This window comes from Cygnus atratus, chromosome 6 (genome assembly GCF_013377495.2).
Source record: "Cygnus atratus isolate AKBS03 ecotype Queensland, Australia chromosome 6, CAtr_DNAZoo_HiC_assembly, whole genome shotgun sequence".
Taxonomy (NCBI): domain Eukaryota; kingdom Metazoa; phylum Chordata; class Aves; order Anseriformes; family Anatidae; genus Cygnus; species Cygnus atratus.
Genome location: NC_066367.1, coordinates 35,836,705 through 35,853,600, shown reverse-complemented (window position 1 = coordinate 35,853,600; position 16,896 = coordinate 35,836,705). Strand labels below are relative to the sequence as shown.

At 38.9% G+C, this 16,896-nt stretch overlaps 1 protein-coding gene across 1 annotated transcript in view; it reads right to left on the bottom strand.

Moving 5' to 3' along the window:
• Positions 1 to 537: 537 nt before the first annotated feature.
• The window catches only part of KYNU (kynureninase), a 52,854-nt gene continuing 36,495 nt past the window's right edge, over positions 538 to 16,896 (bottom strand). The window contains exons 11-14 of the mRNA XM_035556096.1: positions 7,156 to 7,208; positions 5,575 to 5,660; positions 2,130 to 2,360; positions 538 to 690 (exon numbers count right to left, since the gene is read on the bottom strand). Of these exons, the coding sequence (XP_035411989.1) occupies positions 538 to 690; positions 2,130 to 2,360; positions 5,575 to 5,660; positions 7,156 to 7,208 (523 nt within the window). The remainder of the gene's footprint in view (positions 691 to 2,129; positions 2,361 to 5,574; positions 5,661 to 7,155; positions 7,209 to 16,896) is intronic.

Sequence of the window (16,896 nt, the reverse complement as noted above, 5' to 3'; positions counted from 1 at the left end):
TAAAGTCATTCTTCAATTATATCATTAATTAACCAAATTTGGGGGCCCTTTGAAAAAGTCAGTGTGCAGCAATTTTTAAACAACTAATTGTTCAACTTTAGTTTTCTAGTAAACCATGTACTTTAAATAGGACTGAAATTAAAAATGTAAATTGGACTGTATCTTTTAACTGTTAGTGATTTGTCTATTTTCCACTTTTTATTATGCATCATTTTTATAATAAAGAAGGGATTTTTTTTTCATTCTAGTTGATAGCAATTCTTCCATGCTTCTCAAAGCTAATGTAATAAAACTACATAAAATGTTTAAGAAAAAAACCATTAAAATATACAAAGCATACTAATTCATGAAGTCAAAGTCAAAGCAGAGTGGAAATATGAGCTTTAATAAAACTACGTCTGTTGTAAATAACTATTCAAGCACAGTCATTTTTCTGCAAATTGCATGGGATATAGCTTAGTCTACTCGAAGCAAGGAATCGCTCAGCGGGATAAATGCATCTTAGTCAGAAATAGATTAAAAGATACAGCTGAGCCATCAATAAGAACCAGATAGCACAGTATTGTTTGCTGTTTGTTTTGAAGATGTAATTGCAGATCCCAGGATTTCAATAAATCTGTGCACATCATGGAAAGAATTGTAGAGAGGAACTGGGGCAACGCGAAGAGCATTTGGTTCTCGCATGTCACACTGCAAAACAGAAAGGGAACGCTTAGTAAATCCAGGTCACTAATTTATTTGTTAAGCCGTATTTTTAAGTGTCATCCTTGTCTCCACAGAGTTACACCAAGGAAGAACGGTATTTATGCAGACATACGTGAAGACTTTAGGACACTGAAGAAACTACCTTGAGGAGCATTATTGTGAAGAATATAGCAAGGAGAGCGGTGTGTGGTCAATAAAAAAGGATGCAAGGCTTGGGACAGGCAGGACTCTGGTAGTGCCAGTCAGGGGCTCAGAACTGACTATCCAGCCCTGTAATTTATGCTAAGGTCTACCTTGGAACCTACAGCAACCCATGGCTGATGAGGTGTACAGGTGACAAAAACACCACTGCAAAATAGAAACGTCCCTCCCAGTAAGATAGAGTGTCTTGTTCTATGGATACAAGTAATGTCACAGGACTTGCAGTATTTTTCTTTCTCTCCTCTGTGAATTTAAACGTTTTGCTGAATAGAATAATCTCTCATATTTGAAGCACACTACCGCATTGTGAAGACAAGCCAACAGCATAAGGCCCTGTGCCCTCTTAAAAGCAGCAGTTCCTGGAATTCCCTGGCAGCACCAAAACAGCAGCATATTTCGCCTATAAGAGCTGCCCTTTGGGAACATGAGTCACCAGCAGAAATAAAACTCATATATCATTTATATGGCATTACGCTATCAGCCTCACCTTCTAAGTCACCAAATGTATAGTCTTAAATTTAGCTTTTATTGGTTTTGAGCAGTGCTGACACCAGTAACCATGCCGTTACATGGCACCACCAGTCAGTGGCCTCTCTTTCTTGAGCACTAAAACACACCTTTAAGGAAATGACACCGTTTTAATTCGTCCAGCCTGATGCCTTGCGAAGAGCAGGTCAGGAAATTGAGTGGTGGAGGCTGAGAGCTCCTTGCTAGTGCTGGGCTGTAGGCATGTGAGCTGTGGAGCTGAGGATGGAGAGAGCCACCTGCGCTCTGTTCACTGCTGGAGGGCAAATAAGTGAGGAGCTGCCAAACGGGACTGGGACCTCATATTTCAGGTGCAAATTTCTGTTTTTCTGACATGCTCATATTTTTGTTTTTCCAGTTTTTCTCCTTTATCCTTCAAAGCTATAATGGCTGCACCATCATGCAACAGGAAAGCAGCTTTACCCCTCAGCAGTGACTGCTGGATGTCACTCACACAAGTACTGGAAATTAATCCATAGAGAAAGGACAACCTGAAGACTAACAAATAATTTATAAAATAGCACTACTTGCTTGATCGTTTGTGCAGCTAAAGATCATAGCTGCTATGTAAGCAATTTTCATCACTCCGAGTCTTTTTTGGCCTTATATGAGATTATATATGTACGAAAGGCAAATGATTATTTTGGTATGGCAGATGCTCGCAAATCAGTGAATAAGATGAAGTTTGATTTACTCACAGCTACTCCTCTCTTCTCCAGCTCTTTAAACACAGACTTGATTGGAAGGGAAAAAGATAATGTGAGTTGGCATCCTCTTTCCTCAACCCGAGGTGGTGTGATTATTTTTACAAAGGGCTTCTCTGGATTTGTTTTATCCTCACTGTAGTAATGTTTTATCAGGTATTCCAAGTAGCCAGTAAGCAGAATAGATTTTCTTCTCAGTGCTTTCATTCTAGCTTGACCAAAAACCTGTAATGATTTTAAATCATTATTATGGAATGCGTTGCTACAGAAAATAGAAAGAGAGCAAAGGTGACCAAGGCCATTTCTGACCTTTCTAATAAATTAGATAGTTTTGGTAACTTGGGGACCGGACTCTGTCATTCTTTTTTTGCTAGATAGCAGATTTCTCCAAACATACTACCTTGGAAACCAAGAGCTAATATCAGATAGATATTGTACATACACATGGCAAGATACGGCTTTTGGACACACAGGACAACATTATTACTTTCAGATAATGAAAGAGTATTTTGTCTGTTGTTAAGGATTTCTGTACACATCTTACATAAATGAATTTGCATATAAAAACAGTTTCCTAAGAGAGCATCCATTTGCATATCTGAAGGTGATTCATAAATTCTCTATACATACAACAGGACTGCATCAAACAAAAATCACATACAAGTTTTTTGTGACTCAAGTAAAACCAAAGGCCAAAACAAACATGACTAATCTACAAACTTATTTTTGAGGACGCGAAATTTGTTTTTATTTTACTGTTTTACACCCTGAACAGATAGTGTTTCAGGGTCTGTCTCTGCTAGTTCACATGAAGAAAAAATTGTTTGATTCTGGTTTAACAGCTCTGTGCTTTTATACAGCTACAAGGACTGGTGAGCTCAAAAAATAAAATAGAAATAGAATTATGTCAGAACATCATGAAATGTGAAAGAGTGATTGCTTAACCATGGCAGTTGCTTTGTCAGACAAACAAGTACAAACAATGTGGCACAACAGTTTGGGAAGGGGAAAGGGCCAGGCAGCTCCTGCTCCTCTCCTGCCTGTACTCATGGAAAGGCTCAGTTACAGAGAACAATGGAAAACATGACACTGGAAACAACTAATCCCTGCTTTCCCCAAGCCCTCCCTTTTCCCATGCAAGCAGTTGCAGGGAAAAAGTGAGAGAATATAGACATCTAAGTACCCGATCACCTCTACAAATCAGATCGCAGGATGTAGTTGCAATACAGTTTCTAAGACTATTATACCTCTGCTTACTGCAGCTGCAAAATCAGAGGTAAGGCTGAGGTCCTGCACAAAAATCCACAGTTGTGACTCTCAGAACATCACTGCTCCTGACTGAAGGAGTCACACTTTTAACATTACTGATATACTCACATATAATTACTTCATACACACCTCAAAGAGTGTACAGAGAGGTAACTAAGAAGTTCCACTCCAAATACAACAAAGTTTGGTTCCCAGCAGCAACTGGAATTTTTTATTTTTTTAGAATATCCCATTATTACTCTACAATGTTATCACAACTACTAAAGGTGGCACAAAACCAAAAGCCCCTACATTTTCTTTATCTATTCTGAGCTAACAAAATATGGCTGCTGTAAGACAGGCTTTGCAGCCACAGAAACAAATGTGACAGGGACCAGAGCCACCAGCAGTCATTACTTGCATAGGTCAACAAAAATGCAGAGATGCTTCCCTCACCATGCAGGCTGGCAGAGTGCACACATGACCATTTAGCTTGTTACTGGAGGTAAAATGGAGACCTGTCTCCTATTCCTCTGGGCTTTGCAGCAATATGAGGGATGGAGCTCCTTAGGCTGCATACAAAAATCTGTTTGCTCAGGCTTTGCGCAAGGAATATTTGGCCTCCTGGGTGAAATTTTGGAAAAAGATCTTTTAAATGGGGCTGTAGAGCGCTCCCCTTTTTTCCATAAAAGGGAGCAGCTACTGCCATAACAGTCACTTTAAGCATTATTGAGGAATAACATGCATTAACACTTGCAGTTTTCATTGTTTCCATTGGAAACACTGCCTTCTGTTTAATGTGTCCCAGTGAAGGTGGCATGCAATTTCACTAGCCATCTCTTGCCAGACATGAAAACTATTTTGTTTCCCACTGTATTAGAGCAATTAGCACTGGGAAATCCTGGCTGTGCCAAAAGGTAATGCAGGCATGGAAAGGGGAGGCGATGGAAACTGCTCAGCGCTCATTGTTTGAGGCTCCCTGCAGTGGGGCTAAATGACATCAACCCGCACAAACTGGAGCACTGACAATCTGGGTCATAGCAGAATAGCTTTCAGCTTATCTCGAAGGTCACATAAAGTTTAAAAATATATTGGATGTTTAAGGACTAACAAAATAAATTGTCAGGCAGAACAAGACGCATTGCTGTGCCCTTTGCAGTCCTTCAGCATTGCATGTAAGCTGGTGAGAGCACAACTGGCAATTTTCTGACTTTGTTTGCTTAAAATACTGCTTTTCAGTAAATAAAGAAGAGGGATGTACAGTATACAGACATTGCTCTTTGTACCAGCATCAGCTTTGCTGTTACGCTAACATTAATGGAATGCTGGCAGAAATAAATTCCTCTCATTATGCTGCTGCAAAACCACGCTAACCAAGGCTGGCTTGAAAAGCAGCTTAGGAAAAAATTTACTACAGGGAGGTCTGTGTACAACCATCCTTTTCATCTCCAAATACCAGAAGTCCAGCATTTCAGGTGTGAACCACCCATAAGAGAAACTCTATGCCTGGATACATGTGAGGCTCTGCGCCTGTGGCCACCAGAAAAATAATGAAGAGATGAAAGGCAAAAGTCCAGATCCACAGCACATTCATGAATCGTCCATTTACGGAAGCATTAACAGACAGTTTTTGTCTTTTCTGTTTGTGATGGAAGGGACTACAGTGGATGACATTCACAGAGCCATCGGTTCTGTTGGACTCCAGGACACCCAGTAGCCCCATCTGTTTTTTCATAAAAGAGCTCGTCTGTTTGGCACAGGGAAATACAAGTAGAAGCAACTCTCCATGCAGCCTTCCAGAGTTACACGATTCTTTCCTAGGAAAATCTCTATTGGTGTCCTTCACACAAGTTGCAGAGAGGCAAGCTCTGAATGTCTGTATTGGAAAAGCTGCCCTTTGCATTGAGCCCCTAAAAGCCCAATGCTGAGCCCTGTCCAAAAGCTGAAGATGCAAATTTCATGGATCCTAAATCTGACAGCAAAATTTGTGAGAACAGTAAAAGAATTAGTACGATTTTACAAGTCTTGGTTTCTCAGTTTTGTTTTTGTTGTTGTTTTTACCAACCTTGGCTTTTTAGCTTTTCTGGACTTTATTTATTTATTTTTAAGGAACACAGCAATAAAATCCATAACATTTTTTTTTAACATTTTATACTCTTAAATTCAGGCTCAAAATAAAGCAATTACTTACCTCTAAACTAGCTTGCAGAGCACAGACCAGTAAAATTGGAGGATTTGATAACCGAAATCCATTAATTCCTTCGCTTAGTTGTAATTCTGGAAAATGAATAACTTATATTAGTGTTTTTGATTTCTTCCTTTTAATGGATCAGACCTTATCTTGAAGTCCATCCTCATGCAATAAAATATTTCACTAACATGGTCTGTAGGAATCGCTCATTAAAAGGAAATAGTAATCTATTCACAGCTAATACTTTTAACTTCGAGAGAAGCCCAATTTTATCCAGCGAAAGACCTCATTAGTGGCTTCATGGGAACTAGAGAACTGCAATTAATTTGTTTAAATGGTGTGTGTTAAAACCACCTTTACACTTGAATCTCTTTTACCACTGGCATAAACCAGAGAAATTCCAAGTCAGCAGAGGCATGCTCATGAGAAGCCACGGTGCATGATCAGGGAATCACGTTCCTTGACTTTATTAAACTGACGAGACACGTGGGAGACTGCACATGCAGTTAAGTGTAGCTTCAGGCCACATATAGAAGTTGCATAGACTTTGGGCTGTGAAATTTCACAAAATCCATTTAATAAAGCCATAAAGCTTTGCTGTAAGTTCTGTGTCATCATTTATATTTCATGCTTCAGCATCAGAGCAAGAGGATGCTGTGGAGGAAATGCTCTTCATGCACAGCAGACTGGCTAATTTTATAATGATTATTGCCCAACTTCTGCCTCGCAACTGTCTGTGGAAATGAATAAGCAACATTCTTCTTCTTCTAACAGTATTTCAAGGTAATTTGCATCTCCTTCTGGGGTTCCATAAAGCCACTCTTACATGTGGTCAGAAAACAAAGACCAGACTGAAACTATTAGAGAGGTGTTCACCAGCCAAAGCCACGTCAGTAGGGGCTGCCACGGAAAATTAGAAATATACTGAAACCAAAACAACCGATCAAAACAAAAAGCTCCTTTCTTCCTCCTGATCCCTCAGGGTTGTCTCTCTGCCATATCTTTAAAAGGAGAGGAAGATTATAGCTGGCAGATTTAGAAAGGAGTCCTCATCTCTCATTGTGCTTTGGGACAATAAATACTGAGTTTATTTCAGAGCAGGTTTGGTTTTGTCTTATATTCCCTCCATCATTAGCGCAAAGGATTTAAAGATGTTGAAACATAAGAGCTATTGCACAACTTATGTCAGGCGCCTTTACCATTTCTCATTAATTCCAGTGGAACTAATCCCAAGGTAAGATATCTAAGATTCACGTTTACCCACGTGAATAACAGAATCTCACTCCTCAGAACTTACGACTTTAAAAAGATTCAAAACTTCCATCCATAGTCCACATCTGCATCTTGTCAGCAAAACGTCTGGAAACAGACAGTCAGACCCATATGCTCAGAGACCTAATTTATTCCATTTATTTTATTGACTTCACTGTATTACATATTTAGGATGAGTTGAGCTTAATATAGTTAATGTAAGCATGAAAGCACAAAGGTCTATCCTTCCTACTCAAACTTCTGCAAAAGCTATGCTGTCTGTATATAAATATGTCAAATCAGGTAAATTGAAAGTGTAAAAGTACATACTGTTTTCCATGAGGAATCGTGTTTTGAAGTCATGACCCCACCAGCCAATTAACCTAAAATTTTGCAAAGTAAATGATTAGCAATCCAAGACTTAAGAAATACATATATTTCTAATAATACATTGTAATTCTAACAATAGCATAAAACCACAATACATTCTATAAATAGGAAACACTAAAAACTGAATTTTATTGTCTAGAAATTTCTCTTTAACAGTGAATGATAAAATGTACCACATCTTTCAAATTAACTATTGATTCCCGACAATACCCATTTTGACTGAATTCATTTTACAAAATGAAAAATAGAACAGAAATATTTCCTCTGTTTTGTTCCAAAGCATTAAAAACTTAACCTCCCTAAACGTACTTTAATGAACATTCAAACTTAAAAGGTGCTATAAAATCTGCCTTGGTCTCACCAAGCAGAGGAATTAGTGATGGGCAGCAGACAGCCAACAGGGCCTCAGTAGGAAGTTTGTGCTGGCATTGCTTTTACCTTACGATGTGAGCTCTGGAATAAACTTTTCTTCTCTTGAACTGAGCATATTATTCAAAAAAGATTATTTAAAATGAAAAATGAACCAACTTAATCCAAAAAATCAGACTTTTTAGATCATCTCCAGGGGGACAAAAAAAAATACTTTGAATATCATTTGTCCAAGCTTTTAAATTAAGGTGACATTAGATTATTAATATTTTCAATTTTTTTTTTTGAAAAATACGTTCAAGGATATCACTACAAATGATTTTCTGAAGCAGCTGGATGCACTGAAGCTCCTGGTGTCCAGGGCGCTGAAGCTCCCCATGCTGCGGATGAAGTCAATATTGCAAAACCAAGGATTTTTTCTTCCTATCTCTATTTAGTATTGTACTTCTTAGATGGTAATATCATTGACTGATCACGTCAGTATTACTTGAAATTTCCCATGCATCAATACTATTAGGAAGCTGCCACCTCTGACTCCTTTCTGACCGTCTAAGATCTCCAGGGATGGACATATAGATATTTCTCCCTAGGTTTTTACTCAGTTTTCTCTATGCTGGGTAGCAGAGCTGTTAGGAACGAACCCTGGCAAGTGTTCAAAATTTCTAACAGAAAAAAAACTATAAGTAAAACTCATGGTAGATTAGCTTTTCTGGAAGTAAACAAGGAAATAGAAAGGCATTGCCTCTTTCTAAAGCAGGAACATTTCTTTGCAGTGTGCTTAGAAGAGGTTAGCTCTACAAAATGAAGACCGCATTTGAGTTAAAGACTTGTTTTATGAATACTGCATAGTGTAAAATAAAGTACTTCGTATTTCTGTATAACTTCAGTTTTATGTTTACTTCTATGAACGGCTCTGAGTGCTGCATCCAAACCTAGAGTATACAAAAAAGCATGGATTTTTTTATTGTTGTGATGTTTTTACTATTCTAAGACCCATGAAAATCAATAGTGCAATATACATTCATTTCAAATGAGATATTATATTGCCAAAATGAATATGCCCAATATAAAATATATTGCAGCTTCTGCCCAAGTGGCTCAGTTACTGATGGTTTGAATCATAAAAGATATTCCAGCTATTTAATATGCACTGTATAATATCTATAGGACATTTCACTGTAGACTCCAAATACTATATGTTACTACAACATACTACTAATACCAATGACACATGTTACATGAACTCCAAAAGTTTTAAACAGCAGAAGAATATGTGAAATACATTCGGACTATTACTTGGTAGCAAGGAGAAAAAAATAACATGTTCTATTTGGACTGCATCCTACAGTTAAAGATAAAATGAACATCAACCAGAATATTGCCCCAATAAAACCCAATGAGAAGCACTCTGGTTGTGTTTCTAGAGTTCAAAACACACTAACTCTGAAGCTGGCTTAAAGTCAGACCTCTGCCGCAGCATCATGTTTACAACTTGGACACTGAAGTTTCAGAACTTTTCCAAACTGACAGAATGAAGGATTTTTTAAAGACAGTTTTAGCTGTCTTGCCCTTTCCTACCATAACTTTTTTTTTTTTTAAATTTTATTTTAATTTTTGGCTGTTCAAGAACTTCAAAGGTGTCACTACAGGATGTGCACTTTGAGGCAGCTCTGGTCCTACACTATCACTGATCTAATGGTCCATATGGATGTCATATTATTTGACATTTAAGTTGACAGGCTTCAAAGTGTGGAATCTAAAAATCTTTACAAATTCGCAATTTGGTGTTTACAATTTTCTGTGAAAAATTTGAAATGAGGGTTGCCACTGCTATGCCAAATTTCAACCTGTTATGATGGGAAATAGCTAAGGTGTTAAACCCCAAACATAAGGCTTTAAAAATGCTCGCTAAAAATAATAGGCAATAAAACTGCACATTAAGATGCTGCAGTAAAATTTCTTATTAAAGAGTTGTTACTCTGCATGCAAAATGAGTTTTTTTGAAATGCAGTCACCATTTTGATTATTCTTGCTTCGAAAAACAAAGACACCAAGATCTAAATTGATTTGGAATTCCAAACCACAATCTTTGCAAAATGGCTTGGAAGGATCTTAAAAGCCTCCTGCAATTCTCCTGTATTTAAAACACCTTAGACTTTTTGGCAACTGGACTCCAGAGTTAAAATATTTTCATTGCAAATAAAACCTATTTTGTGAAGTGTGTTAAAAATTAGTGCATCTGGGGGGAAAAGAGACTAATTTTGCGATCATTCCACTATAATAATGTTTTACCAGCCACTGCCCTTTATTTGTAGATGTATCCAAACTTAGCACTTATCTAGTTTCACTTGAAATGGCTGTCCCAGCAGCGTCTGGCTCACGGTGTGTGCCAGGATGACATCTGGTCACCTGTCCCAGGTACCCAGGTGCTCCTGAAGTGCTTCTGCAGCTAACCTCTCCATCTGGCAGCAAAAATGGATGTGAAACCCACTGCTGGCACGTCAAAAAGGAGAGTAAGTTAGCACCAGAAGAGTTGTGGAGTTTTTGTGGAATGTGCATACCTATACAAGCCTACTTCTGTAAGAGAGTAACTTTTCAAATAAAGTAACACATTGCTCTGTTTTAGCCCACAAACAAAACCCATGTCTCCATCGTTTGAAAGCACCGAGACTTTCCCAGGGAATTTTGCAGCTTTCCAGTCTATGCACAGAAATCATTTTTAAACGCACAACATACAATTTAAAGCAAGCTGTTACTAGCTAAATTTCATGCAATAAGCAGGCATATAACGAAATATTGCTGGAAGATTTTTCAAATTCCTTATTTTACCCCAGAATGTTCTCTTATTTTACAAACCAATGAACAAAGACTTACTGTGTTGGAAAATGACTCCAGAAAGGAGCAGTACCCTCTCATTTAGTCCTACTCCCTTTAAGCGCATTTACACCAGGGAACAATCTCTTCAATAAGTATTTTTACTTAGCTCATTTCCCTCCTTCATATCCGCACGCATTAGACTGAAGCACTAGTTGTTCATAACTTGAGCCATCTCGTTTGTAGTTCCATTAATGATGCAAGAGTGTGGGATATAATGATCATGATGTATGTGCAGTGTAGACATCAAAGACGATCCAGTTAAAGAACACAGAAAAAATACAAAAAAAAAATTCCTTTGACCTTTGTGTCAAAGTTACAGACGATCATGCTACTCATTTATAATTTACTGCCTGAAGCACCATGGGTCTCATTTCCCTTCTCAGCAAGAAGAAATAGAAACTCTTGAGTAGCGACACAGAAAACAGGGAAATACTATTAATGCAGCTCAACTTGCACAATCCAGGGCAATGCACTGGAAGCATCCTGTCATTACATTGTGAGAGAAATCATTTTACGTCCATGAGAAAGCATGCTAAAGTGCAACAACAGGAATGCGGTGTGAAATTAGTAGTACCTTATATCACACTAGCTGGCTTCGCTGGGTATGGATCGGTTTGTTTTCTCTCCATAATCAGGTTACAATGCCATCTAGAAATTGTATTTGCGTTACTTCAATGATGTCTATATTAGGAGCATATACCAGCAAACCATTCCATGTTTATGAAACTGTGGATTAAGCTAAATCATAAACAGGCAGTTTGGGGACAGTCCGCAAAGCGGTTGGCGCAGCTGCTGTGCCGCAACTAAGCTCTTCATTCACTCCTCGTTTTATTTTGTAAAAGCTTCTGGGTATTGGCAAGGATTGTTTGAGCTTTCACGCCACTGTTCTATCTATCAGTAAGAATCAGCATTAAGGAGTTCATGAGACTTTTCCCTGCTCTCATCGTTAGAAGAAAAGTTCACAAACAACACAGAACTGAGACAGACACGCTCTGTCTACAAAGGCAACTTCATGCAGGAAAAGCAATGAAAAAGCCAACGATAACTCAGTTTTCTGCAGTCCCAAACATCCATGACAACTGGCTGGCTGAAGAGTATATCCCTTCTACAGCCACTGCCCGTGCTTATGGCTTGTAAGACCATACAAGCACAAGACCAAGAAGCACACTACTGAGTGGTGTGAGAATGGAGGTTGCCCACATCTCCCATATGTTTCCATTAGCAGAAAATGTGCTAAGTAAACAACTCACATAATCTTTGGAATTAGATTGGAAATGAAAAACAAAAAGCCTGCAGGCTGGGGCCAGCCTGAAGCTGGGAACAAATTACATCTGGCCTCAGTCGTTGTGATGACCTAGGAGAAGATTACGATGTACCATGCCACAAGTGCCACATCCAGTGTTCTGTTCTGTCCAGCTTTCATGTTTCAAAAAGCACATGAAAAAAATAAAATAAATGCCATGGCCAACTCCCAAAGACCAAAAGTATTCCTGAATATGCTGTATATAGGAATATATAGGAATCTCCAGTTTGACCAAATGTTTAGCTCCAGATAGCGAGGCGCATTCTCCACGGAGTGCAGTAAGGACAGAAAGAGTAGACAGGCCTCAGAGGTCCTGAGCAGTAGTATCTCCTACTGCTGCTGCATTCAGACAGAAGTAAACACCAGAAGCCAAGCTCATATAAACAAACTCTTGTATCACCCTGCAAAGCCACTTCACTCGGATTTACAAACAGTGTGAATTCCCAGCATGACTTCCACAACATTTATCATAACTGTGTTGATTCTCCTGTTGGCTCTTTTCTATATTTGCATCTATTAGACAGCTTTTTCTTTACAAAGGTCTTTTCAAAGTTTACCGTTGTAAAGTTTCTTCATTCCCAAAATCTTCCTCCCCTAGGTGGACTGATAAGATCTCTGGTAACTCATCAGCAGACTGCTGTTCGTTCTCTGAGTGACAGCATAAAAATCTGATGAGGGTGACATGGGCGACTAGGTTGTAGCTTCTCTTACAAATTTCACATAGGCTTTCTGGTAGCATCAAGTACATATTTGTAGGTCACTCATTGAAAAAAAAAAAACAACACACCTAATACTTGTAACAGAGAAGAGAGCAGCAAAGTATGCCACACATTATAGAGTTATAAGTTTTGCCTGACTAGGCCAAACCAGAGACAGAAAAAAACAGGAGGTTGCAACTACTATCTGAAAACTGGGAGCAGGTGAGAGAAGCAAAGGCCACATCTGCGCTCCTACCTTCCCAGACCCACTGCACTTCAACAGGGTACGACCCCACCACTGCTGCCAGGAGACTGCCTGCTGTGTGGCTGGGATTCAGGCACTGGATGACACGAATGCAAATTTAGCAAGTCTGCAAGGAGCTTGCTTCCCACAAACTCTGAGCACAGACTCGATCCCTAGGCTCTACAGCTGGGGCACAGTCTTTGCATTCTAGTCTGCATTAATTTTATTGCAGTTTTCTAAGAGCATTTTTTTGTTTCAATTTTATTGCATTAATTTTGTTGGAAGCACATAAGCATCATTGTGTTTCTTTGGATTCAATGCCAAAATTCAGAATAAACAGCAAGAATCCCCCCCTAAAGAAAACAGAAAAAATGTTCATTGCTTTACATAGCATATTTTTGGCTCCCTGACCGGAGTTTGAGAAGGAGTTTCAATTTTCTTGCTATCACAGACTTGCCTGATCACGGATGAGTCATTTAGTCTTTCCATGCCTCAAGCCCTCATCTCTAGAAATGCTGCTCAGTACGGCCCTAACTCTCTGGTGAGTGGTGAGAATATATTCGTTAACATGTTTTCACATACTTAGTAATAAGGATCGTGTAAGAACGGAGAAATAGATTTCCTTGGAGAATTTTATACTGGATTTTTTGAAATACAGATGGGAAGAGGGGAGTTGGAGGTAATGGCTGATGCCACCGTTTTCTTTTTCCCCTCCTTCCAGCCTTTCCTCAAATTATCCTCTCAGGTTCAGAAGTTGTTTCCAGTCTTTGTTTCGAGTTGAGTTTTGAGTTTCTGTTGAGTTCAGGATTTAATACTTTTCTTGATCCACGTCATCTAACTGGCACTTATGCCAAGAACAAAAAATAAATCAATATCTCCATTGCTGATTTCTACATGATGTTTTACAAATGTGCTGAAACAAAAACTGAAACTCACATGGAAGGACAATGTTTTTCTACATTTATACCACCTGAAATGAGGGCTTGCAGGCTGTTGAAGTGAACTCCTATTAACAAAGCCTGCCCCAAACTGCCTGCTTGCACTCCATGCCCTTAATACTGAGCACCACAGCAAGGTCCTGCTTAGGCCCAGAGCTCCCCTGCTGACAGCTCACTGGAAGGGAGAAAAATACTTATATTTGGTGTGGTGCTGAGGGGTATGTTTAATCAAAATGAAGAATAATTGTAAAGTGACTCCCAGTTTCATCACAGAGATGCAGAATTCAGAGATTTTAACCCTCCTGTGTAGTTGAAATTCTTCATATACTGTGAAACTGTCAGTAACGGAGAGTATTTCACAGTATACATACAGAGGCCAGGATCTGCATGGGGGACTAGGGGAATTAGCAGCTAGCCCCTGTTAGACTCCAGTAATATTTGGAAACCTAACTCTGTCTCCTTCAGAAAACCTTGCCAGAAGCTATAAAGCTTCCCCCCACACCCCACCCCGTTATATCTATTTAGATATTCTTTATCTCAAATGATAAGACTGGACTTTTTTCATTATTCTATTCTGTGCAATGCTTGTTAATTTCAAGTAGGACCTGTTGTTCGAATTTGAAAAGCTTTTGAAGCTCAGGTAATTATTAGCCTCAGACTTCTGTAGTTTTGGACTTTCACATACCCTGATGCTTTCCCTTACCCTTTTCAACTCATTACAAATGTTTCCTAACTATTAAGCATATGTGACTTGTGAGCAATGCCATACATTATTAATGGACCAGTCTCTTAGAACTCAGTGGGGGAAAAAAAAATCCTTATGAAAAGTTGTTACTGTGAAAGTAGTAACTTCTCATATTTAATATCAATGAGGTTTTTACTTCGACAAAGGACCAAAGTAATGATTGTATTGACCAAAATAATGATTGTATTAGAGGCTAATGGCGTGACGTTTTTCTTCTGTTAAATAGCTTGCATTTTTGGTACCACTGACAGTGGGGACAACTCCTTCCCACTATTTTGAGGCTTGTCTTGTTAAAAAAAAAAAAAGGTTAAATTCACTTTCTGCCTAGCATCAGATTTTTTAGATCAAAATCATGAAAAAGGTTTCCTAATCCAAATAATGATGCTTCAGAATACAGGTGCAAAGGCCGAAATTACAAAATCCTTTAGGTTTTTCCTCATATTTTTTTTCCAAATGTAACTGGGCAGCTCTCAGGGTGGGGAATTCAATGCTACCATTGCCACAATTAGAGAGACTCTTGGGTGGAAAAACCTAGGCTGTTTGGTCAATCAAGCACACAGTGATTTACAGCTGATAGGTATTTGAAGACAGAAGGTGCACATGCTCTTCTTGAATTGATTTTTTCCTTGTTAGTCTTTTAGACTTGACACAAGTGGGAATACACCAATTTCAACACGTCCCTCTGTATTACCCCTGCAGGTCAAAACAGGAGGAGACCAAGCTCACTTTCACAGCAGGAAATGAGGTGCAGCAACAGGGGTGTGCAGAAGAGAAATGGCTGCGCTGCTGCGAATCCGATCAGGGCCCGGCCAGGCCGCACGCAGCTCCGCGCCAAACCTTAGGGCGCTCGCGATGAGGGATAACTTCATTCACCGTGATCAGGCAAAAGAAAGGTATGATCAAGCAGCAGACAAAATCGCAGGCTAAATTAAATCCTGGGAAGAGATCTCACAGAAAAACAACCCCTCTAAGGCTAATGAAGTTGAATTAAGAACTGTTAAATCAGCTTATGAACAACTATTACCACAAAGTGCTCATATATCACTTGCACTAGTGGAATATCAGATATATGAAAAGGGGGAATACAGCCAACAGTGTGTTAGCACGTTTAGTAGAAGGAAATCAAATATTCTCCCTAGCACTAGAAATTAAAAATCAAGCAGGGAGCCAATTTACTCATAGAAATTATTAATAAAGTTCTGAGTGATTTTTATAAAGTATTGAATAGTTCCCAATTATATTATGGTGATAAAAAAGCATATTATATTCTTTAAGAATTCAGTAGTTTTTTTCTAGGCTGTTTCAGATAGATTAAATTAAACAAGAAACAAAAGCAACAGCCCTTCCTAGAAGTACTTCTAAATGTGAATTCTGACTTAAAGGAGACTTCACTGGTTTTGATTACTATGATGCATTTACTGAACTATAGTCTTCTCAGTCCCTTGAATGAATCTTTGAGGGGATGGTATCTAGATAGATTTCTGAATAATACATGTCTCTGACTGACCTACAATATAAAAATTTTAAGATTTGAGAAGACGTGCTTCCTTGGGTCTTTGTTATTTTTGAATATAGCAATCGCAATATTAATGTAAGACCTTTGTCATACTAGACTCCACATCAGCTAAAAATGTAAGAATTATCACTTCTGCTCTTTGCCTGAAAGAGGCAAACCACATTAGATGAGTTTTAATAAAAAAAAAAAATGTATGTCAGTGGCTGGAACTAATTGAATTCAAAGTTTTAAGCATCAGAATTGTCACAGAACCCAGCAGTAGTGTTATTGTGTTACAAAACATTTGCTGACACTAAACAGTACTGAAGGAGAGAAGAACTCAAACTGATTTTATTAAGTTGAAGCCTAAGACGTGAAATTACGGGAGAACAGAAATGGGCAGCTTTCAGAGTTTAGAGTCTCTGCTCAAAAAGCTGAAATTTCACCCACCAGAGAACATGAGCGAAATGGGACTTTTCCTTAAAAAGCTGCAGTATCCCTTAGTTTAGCAGCACACACAACACCCGTATTTCAAGCCCTAAGACACAAGGTCCAACATTGGTCCCAGGATCCCCAAGCTCTTCTCATGGCAGAGTATGGTGAGAGGCCACTAGATGAGGACACTGGCATGGTCTTGTTCTACGTGAAAAACGAACCATATCAAGAGCACTGACCACCAACATGCACTGACAAAATCTCACAACTGGACTAGGTAAGGGACATATTAAATCTTTGCTCAATAAGTTGTACACAAATGAATAAATAATTGTTTGTGTTGAAGAACTTTTTCATGCCATGGGACAGAAAGTAGCTGCAAGTTCCTCAAACAGTTGCACTGGTGTGATTAGCTCCCAGGTTTGATGCCACACAGACTCAAACTAGGAGAAAGGGAAGAGGGATGTATATTGTCCCTCCCCAGAATCTCACAGGAAACTGCTCATCAGGCACCTGAGTGAATGTAGGTCTCTGTGTGGAGTCTCACAGCCCATACCGAACCTCTGTTGCTGTAGCT